The sequence below is a fragment of the Oxyura jamaicensis genome, chromosome 1 (assembly GCF_011077185.1).
Source record: "Oxyura jamaicensis isolate SHBP4307 breed ruddy duck chromosome 1, BPBGC_Ojam_1.0, whole genome shotgun sequence".
NCBI lineage: Eukaryota > Metazoa > Chordata > Aves > Anseriformes > Anatidae > Oxyura > Oxyura jamaicensis.
The window spans coordinates 204,263,495-204,272,032 of NC_048893.1; the positions used below are offsets into that span (position 1 = coordinate 204,263,495).

Below are 8,538 nucleotides of genomic sequence, written 5' to 3' on the forward strand. Positions count from 1 at the left end.
GATCGGGGCGAGTTGGGGGGATGGGGGGGCATAGGGGGGGTGAGAGAGGAGGAGAAGGGGGGAGCGGGGTGGGATGGGGAGGAGGGGAGGAGAGGGGGGAATGGGGGTTCGATGGGGAGGGGGACGGGGGAGAGGGGCGAGTTGGGGGGGTGGGGGGGACGGGGGATGGGGAGGGGGAGAGGGGTGAGTAGGGGATGGGGGAAGAGGAGGAAGGGGGATGGGAAGGGGGGATGGGGATTGAGTATGGGGAGGGGGAAGGGGAGAGGGATGGGGAGAGGGGCTGCCATCGTGCTTAGCTCCTCCTGTGGGGAGGGGATGTGTGTGTGGCAGGGGGCTATCTCTGTTTAGCAGACCACAAACAAGACAGCAAGTCCCTGGGGTCCCACAGGCTGTCCCATGCCAGACTGACCCTGTAGGCCTCATGTCCCATGCCAGAAACTTTACAGAAAGTTGTTTCTCCTTTTCTTCTTCCTTTTCTCATTTTCTCCTTTTTCTGAAGCAGGGATAAAGTGTAATGCAAGTGAAGTGTCCACGAGAGGGTCCTTGCCCGAGCAGCTTCCTGAAGTGGAGATCCAATTAAGCCATTATCAGTTAAAGGGTGCTTGTGCACAGAGACCTGACCCCACCCCACAAATGCAGCCGCTGCACTCAGAACATGTTCATGTCTTGATTTTGATAACTTTAGGCTGAAAATCCCAAAGCTGAGGAACTTGAAACCTGTGCCTGCTTTTCAGGCCTGAGCTGTAGGTCATCACCAGTGTGGGAGAGGAGATGGGACCCCCTGAAAGCTGCTGGCAATGCTGAAAACAGCTGTGTTTGGGACTGTTCTAGGTCATGGTCCCTGTGGGAGGGTGAGAGAGAATTGAGCCGAAATAGCCCCTCACCCCCACACTGAGATCTGTGTGCCACTGGGTGACCGCAGGGTGGGATACCCAGGGCAGGCATGGGACAGACAACTCCAGCTTCAGCCACGTCGTATTGATCTGCAGGCATCAAAAAACAACTGTTAGCCTGCCTAGGCCACGTGTATGTCAAGTGGATCAAGGGGGCTTGTGGACCTTATTTCATTAAAACCATGAATTCCTACACCGGAGTCAGTCTGAGCCAGGGGTTATGCTATAATATATGTGTTGGGGCCGGGCAGCCACAAGGCATGCACATGCTAGCAGCTGGAGACAGAGAATTTTTGCAAATATTCCAATTCTGGGAGCTTGAAAATCTAATTTTGAAATGTTGATTCCTGTGATGTCAGGTCACAATTTTCCTGACTCAAAGAAGAGAAAAAGAAAGTATATGCGTAAAGACAATCTGTCTGTTTTTATTTCAGCAACTAACTCTAGATTTACTGCTCAATTTATGGTACCCACGACTGATTTCTTTCATACTTTTATTAGTTTCCATTCCCCCACAACCTTTTTCTGCTCACCCACCTGTTTCCCATTCCCACTCTTTGTTAGCACTGCATTTTCTTTTTATGTCCTCAAAGAGAAACCTCACAAAGTACCAGCCAATGTTGAGCACTCAGACCAGGAACTGCAATGAAAGCCTGTCGCAGAGAGCAGACACATTTATTGTATTAATCACCCCGGTGCTTGAAGCAGCAGCACTCAGATGCCCACGCAGGCAGCAGAGGAAGGCTAAAGGCAGTGAGCACAGCAGATCCGGCACCGTCTCTGTAGGGCTGGCTGGAGGAAGTCAGCATCACTCATCCGAGTGTCTCCAGCTACCTCATCTCATCCCAGTCCCTCCAGGAAGGAGCCGATACAGTGCTCTGATGGCTTTGTCCCACCTGCAGAGGCAACGGAAGGTAAAGTCTGCCCAGGCAGCCCACTTTCAAGGAGTTCCAGTCCAAATCCCCTTCATTTCGTGTGCCTTTTGTCACGTTTGCCCAAGCAGCACAAACCAGAGCTCTGCCCCCGCCCAGCTGCCTGCGAGCCCCGTGGGGATGCCCAGGAGTGCTCAAACATCGCTGCCTGCCCACTCTGCTCCGCAGGCAGCTGGGGATGTCCAGAGGCGATGCCCTCGTTCCTGGCTGTCACGGAGCTGGTGAGTTTTTTGCAGCAGCTGCTACTTGGTAGGTTGCTGTAGATGAGGTGCCTGCTTTGAGCCAGAACGTAAAAAGCTCCCCCAGATCACTCCAAGATGCTGATTTAGGCTCTGAGATGAGAGGCAGAATTGTCCCGGCAGGTTTGTTAATAGAGAGATGATAAAAGATAGATAATAGGACCACGCCATGGTTCTTCTGTGACCTGAGCAGTGGCTGCCTGCAGTGCCTGCCTGACTCCCCAGGCCTCACCAGAGCCAGCTTGGCACGGAGCGGACACAACCTGGCTCTACTGCTGATAGCTCGCCTGATGCCCTCCTGCTGCTGCTGCGTATAACTCCCAACAAGAGGACCGGGATGTGCATTCAGAGAAGCAGAAGAGTATCAGCAAGGGCTCATGCGATGGTCAGCAGCCAGCTGACTGCCAGGGAAGCAGCCAGAGACCTAGCACTGACTGCCCATTGTCCAGGAAGCATTCGTGACTCTTTAAATTTTGGCTAATTTGGATGCTGCTGCCCTCACTGGTGGCTTTCTCATTTCCATGAATATACTGCAAACCACCTTCTACGTCTGGCTGAGCAACTTGCAGGGGAGGTGGGAGCACAGAAAAAGTCCCAGGGTAACACCCAGGAGAAAAGCTGCAGCAGTACAGAGAGGACGCTGCACACGCAAGCCCCGTACAATTTGATCACTGGAGGATTTGGGCTTGTTGAGGGCACTGCTGGTGGCAGGTGGGACAGTGTGGGGCAGGATGCACCAGGGCAGCACTGCCCAGGCTCAGGGGCTGCATTTCACCCTGCTGCAGTGTAAATGCCCCTCCACCTGGTTATGCATTGGGCAATCCTTGGCCACTGACATGAGCAAACTCCGGGGATCCTGAGCATCTCCGTGCAAACTCCATGCCAGGGTGGCACAGCTTGTGTGTTTCTCAGTGCTGTGCTCTGCCTTAGACTTTTGCTTCTGAATTTGCTTTAAAATTCAGCAGCTGCTCTGCCTCCCGAGCACACAGCCATTCCCTGAGACCACGTACGCTGTGTGGTGCTGATCTGCCACACTGCTTTGTTCTGCGCAGGCTGTCGGATCATCCCTCCGTATTGATGTGATGCAGCCATCAGCAAACAGCCTTGTTGCCCTGGGTGCTGTGTGAGCCATCCCCGCCTTGCAGAGATCATAGCCTGCTGTCACACAAAATGTGGAGTGAATGAGTGAGGAGAGAGGTGAGGTAGGTACTGAAAGAAATAGCATGTTGTGTAAAATCAGTGTCAGTCAGTCCCAGCTTGTCGTGTGCCTCATATGCTTTCGGGTGCTACAGAACACAAGCACGATAAATAACAGCAACTAGAGCCAGGGGGGCTGGATTCCTGGGTGCCTGACCAAGCTTTTGCATTGACTTGTGACTGTTTGTGAGCACCTCTGCTGCATTTCAACACCCGAGTCTATGAAACACTTTTCAATTTAATTTGTTGCTTGCTTTGGGGTCAGTATCTCAAGCACACTTCCCCATTGTGTGGGGGGAGTGATTTTTTAACCTGCTTCAGAATCCGGAGAAATAAAGTGCTCCAGAGAAATCTGAATGTGTTTTTTACATTTTATGAATGGTGCTTCCCACCCTTCCCCTGTTTTTGCTTACAGGGAAGGGAGTCCGAACTGATCCAGGCATCATCCCACCATGGTGGCTACCAACCAAACCAGCCTGCAGCCTGCCTCCTTCCTTCTGCTGGGCATGGAAGGCCTGGAGGACCTGCACACCTGGCTCTCCATCCCCTTCTGCCTGATGTATGTCGCCACGCTCCTTGGCAACTTTGCCCTCTTATTTGTCATTGTGACGGAGCGAAGCCTCCATGAGCCGATGTACCTCTTCCTGGCCATGTTAGCAGTGGCAGATCTCATATTGTCTTCTTCCACAGTGCCCAAAGCCCTGAGCATATTCTGGTCCCTTTCCAATGAGATGTCTTTCCATGCCTGCCTTACCCAGATGTTTTTCACACACTTCAGCTTCATTGTGGAGTCGACCGTTCTGCTGGCCATGGCGTTTGACCGGTACGTTGCGATCTGCAATCCCCTGCAATATGCCACGGTGTTCACACACTCAGTGATAATGAAGATAGGGGTGGCTGCAATAGCCAGGAGCTTCTGTGTGATGTTCCCAACAATATTCCTCCTTCAGAGGCTGCTGTACTGTGGACACAGCATCATGCCACACACCTACTGCGAGCACATGGCCATTGCCCGGCTGGCCTGCAGCGACATCTCCGTGAACATCTGGTACGGCTTTGCCACCACCCTTCTGTGCCCAGGACTGGACGTTGTGCTCATTGGGGTGTCATACAGCCTCATTCTCAGGGCTGTCTTCAGGCTCTCTTCCAAGGAGGCCCAGGTCAAGGCAGTTGGCACCTGCAGCTCTCATGCCTGTGTTATATTGATGTTCTACGTGCCAGCATTTTTCTCATTTTTCACTCTGCGGTTTGGCCACAACGTCCCCCACCATGTTCATATCCTGTTGGCCAATCTCTACGTGCTCCTACCACCCATGCTAAACCCCATTGTCTACTCAGTGAAAAACAAACTAATCAGAGAAAAGGTGTCCCAAATACTTTTTAGGACTCGGAAATTGTGGTGACAAGGATGCTATTCCCCTGAAAGGAAGAGAAGTTGTCTGTACAAGGGAAGCAGAGTGCATGTGTGTGAAATAACATGGCTTCCTCCTTTTTTAGACTCAGCACAACACCATTACTGATCAATTTTGCTGCTTATGAGATGTTTCCTCAGAATAAATCCCATCACCATTAGAAAAGGAGAAATTAGTTGTGAACCATATACCAGAATTTTATCTTATGTAATCTGGTGTTACCCCATGAACTCAGAGCTTTATCAGGGGGTTGATTGCAACACACCACAAGGCCCGGAGAAGCAACTGGAACAGAGCTGGCTTCTGTGTGTTCATCCACCTCTGCCTTTGGTGTCCAATGTGGCCAAATGAAGGAAAGTCCCACTGCACAACCAGAGCCGAAGGAATTCCTGCATGCAATTAGGAAACCACTGATCTTCAAGGTCTGGTCTTGATCATGTATGTCTTGTCCTTATTACCATCTCTGGTGGTACACAATAAATGAATGGATTAACAATGCGTGTGTTACTAAGGAAAGGAAGCCTCCCATTTTTCCCTGCTCATGCACTGGCAGCCCATCCTGTGCCTGGGCACACATGCCCTGGGAACACAGGGCTCATGGTGCAGACATACACTTCTAGTTTTGTGTATGAAACCCTGGGAAGACCTGTGGCCAACTCATCCTTGTGGTAGGTGTCACAGCTTATCCAGCCTGTTTGAGATGATACATTCAGCAGGAGTCCCACCTTGAGAAGCTTGCTTGTTAGCTCCTCTGCAAACCAACAGACCTGGTTTTTAGAACTCTGTCTTTTTGATAGCCTGCACATGCTTTTTCTGGCTGTTGTGGTTTAACCTGGCTGGCAGCTAAGCACCACACAGCCGTTCGCTCACCTTCCCCCCTCCCTCTCTGGGATGGGGGAGAAAAACGGGAAAATAAAGTCTGTGTGTTGAGATCTGTGTGTTGAGATAAAGACAGTGTAAGACAGAATAATAATAATAATAATAATAATAATAAACATGTACAAGCAAGTGATGCACAATGCAATTGCTCACCACCTGCTGACCGATGCCCAGCCTAACCCCGAGCAGCCGCGCCCCCCACCCCAGCTAGCCACCCCTATATACTGTTCAGCATTCCATCAGATGGTATGGAATTATGGAATACCCCTTTGGCCAGTTTGGGTCAGCTGTCCTGGGTCTGTCCCCTCCCAGCTCTTGCTGCACCCCCAGCCTGCCCGCTGGCAGGACAGAGCGAGGAGCTGAAAAGTCCTTGGCTTGGTGTAAGCTTTGCTCTGCAGCAATTAAAACATCAGCATGTTATCAGCACTCTTCTCATCCTAATCCAAAACATAGCACCCTACCAGCTACTAGGAGGAAAATTAATTCTATCCTAGCTGAAACCAGGACACTGGCTCATCTTTAACTCTTCTTTGTATCCACTGAGAACAACTGTTCTTACTGATAACCCTTTTCAGGTCTTTGTGATTATTGTGTTCCCCAATTAATTGACACAAAGGGATGCTATTCATAGCATCACATTCATGAATATATCCAGTACTCTGTTTTTAACATTTCATAGAATCCCAGAACAATTAGGGTTGGGAAAGAAGTCTAAGATCACCTGGTGCAACCACCCCCCTACCACCAACATCACCCACTGCACCATGTCCCCAAGCACCACGTCCAACCTTGCCTTGAACACCCACAGATGATTCCACCACCCCCCTGGGCAACCTGTCCCAATGCCTGACCGCTCTTTCTGAGCAGAAATGTCTCCTTGTTTCCAACCCAAACCTCCCCTGGCACAACTTGAGGCCATTCCCTCTGCTCCTATCACTGGTTACCTGTGAGAAGAGGCCGACCCCCAGCTCCCCCCCCTTCCTCTCAGGCAGTTGCAGAGAGCAATAAGCTCTGCCCTGAGCCTCCTCTTCTCCAGCCCCAACCCCCCCAGTTCCCTCAGCCGCTCCTCCCAGGCCTTGTGTCCCAGGCCCTTCCCCAGCTTCGCAGCCCTTCTCTGGACATGCTCCAGGGCCTCGATGTCCTTCTGGCAGTGAGGGGCCCAAAGCTGACCCCAGCACTCGAGGGGCGGCCTCAGCAGAGCAGAGCTCAGGGGGACGATCACCTCCCTGGCCCTGCTGGCTGCACTGCTCCTGACACAAGCCAGGATGCCGCTGGCCTTCTTGGCCACCTGAGCACACTGCTGGCTCATGTTGAGGCAAGCATTAATCAGCACCCCCAGATCCTTTTCCTCTGCACAGCTTTCCAGCCACTCTGCCCCCAGCCTGTAGCGCTGCATGGGGTTGTTGTGCCCCAAGTGCAGGACCCGGCACTGAGCCATGTTGAACCTCATCCCTTGGCCTCTGCCCATCGACCCATCCTGTCCAGGTCCCTCTGCAGGGCCTTGCTACCCTCCAGCAGATCGACACTTCCCCCCAGCTTGGTGCCATCTGCAGACTTACTGAGGGTGCACTCAATTCCCTCATCCAAATCATCAATAAAGATATTAAAGAGGATGAACCCCAACACCGACCCCTGGGGAACACCACTGGTGACCAGTTGCCAGCTGGATTTCACTCCATTCACCACCACTCTTTGGGCCCGGCCTCCCAGCCAGCTTGTAGCCCAGCGAGGAGTGTACCTGTCCAAGCCATGGGCTGCCAGCTTCTCCTCTGTATCCTCTGTAAACTTATTGAAGCACTTACTCCTTTTTTTTTTTTTTTTAACCCTTAACCAAAGAAAGCAGATATAATTCGCTATTAGACATTATTTTAAGAGGCAAATCAATAGAAGAAATTACATTTGGCTAAAATATTTATGCAGTTAAATCACTCAGTGTCAAATGCATTTCTTCCAATTAATAGTATCTTCTGTGCAATGCGAGAAGCCACTTCTCTTGCACAGTTGAGCAACCTGATCTAATGCGAGGTGTCCCTGCCCATGACAGGGAGGCTGGAATTAGATGTTTTTAAGGTGCCTTCCAACCCAAACCATGCTGTGATTTTATGATTTTATGATCTGACCATAAAGATAGCATACATTTAAGCCAAAAGCCATGGCCAGCAGCACATCAGATTTGGTGATAGAGAAGGTGTGGAAGAAATACTTTTAGCTGAGGTACACGCCAAAGAGGATGGCTTGGTAATAAAACCCACATGTCCCAGGCTCCAGCCTCACAGCCTGGGGGCTGCACCAGGCTGGCTCCGTCCTGCTGTGCTGCGGGACATGAGCTGGATCCAGTGCTCAGACGTGGTCTCACCTGTGCCAAACTGGGGGAACTGCCGCCGTGGCCCTGCCAGATGCAGCCCTGTCAGCACTGCCCCAGCACCGTCCGCCTTCACGGCAAGTTGTCCTGGTGGTGCAGAGCTAACTCGTGTCCACCAGGACCCCAGCCCCTTCCCCACAGGCCTCCTTTCTGTCCTGAGCCAGGCAGTCCTCATCTAAAATAAAACCAGCAGGTAATGCATCAAATCTGGGACAAATCCAGTCAGAACTAAGGCCATCCATGGCAACAGCCTGCTACATCCTGGACCGCTGCTTTAATTTGTGCTGATTGTCATTAATAATAATAACCGACTGCTAGGGCTCAGCTGTATATTTGAGATCTGTGGGATCTACTTTCTATGGAACCTTCTATTTCATGGTCCTTGAATTATCCTGATTTCGGTAAAGTTATCATCACACAACCATTTCATATTTAGCATCCTAATATTTCAGCTCTCCCCAGTAGCTTTGATACCCACTTAAAGCCTCTTCTCCAGGATCTGGAATCAGTGTAAGGCATAGCTAGCAAGCCTCTCACAGAAACACCTCCTCTGGTTCAGCTAGGAGTCCCCCTTTTTCATATGGTAAAGTGTTGTTTGTTGTTTGTTTGTTTTATTTGTTTTTA

General features: G+C 51.1%; 1 protein-coding gene across 1 annotated transcript; it reads left to right on the forward strand.

The window, feature by feature from the left end:
- The first annotated feature begins 266 nt into the window (after positions 1 to 266).
- On the forward strand, positions 267 to 5,184 carry LOC118169639 (olfactory receptor 52B2-like). The gene is made up of 4 exons (XM_035331093.1): positions 267 to 412; positions 500 to 1,807; positions 3,117 to 3,266; positions 3,677 to 5,184. The coding sequence occupies exon 4, from the start codon at positions 3,714 to 3,716 to the stop codon at positions 4,662 to 4,664; it is 951 nt and encodes a 316-aa protein (XP_035186984.1). The 5' UTR covers positions 267 to 412; positions 500 to 1,807; positions 3,117 to 3,266; positions 3,677 to 3,713; the 3' UTR covers positions 4,665 to 5,184.
- Positions 5,185 to 8,538: the final 3,354 nt, after the last annotated feature.

Coding starts and splice junctions, on each gene's coding strand:
- LOC118169639 (XM_035331093.1), top strand. CDS start 3,714: ATGGTGGCTACCAACCAAACCAGCCTGCAGCCTGCCTCCTTCCTTCTG.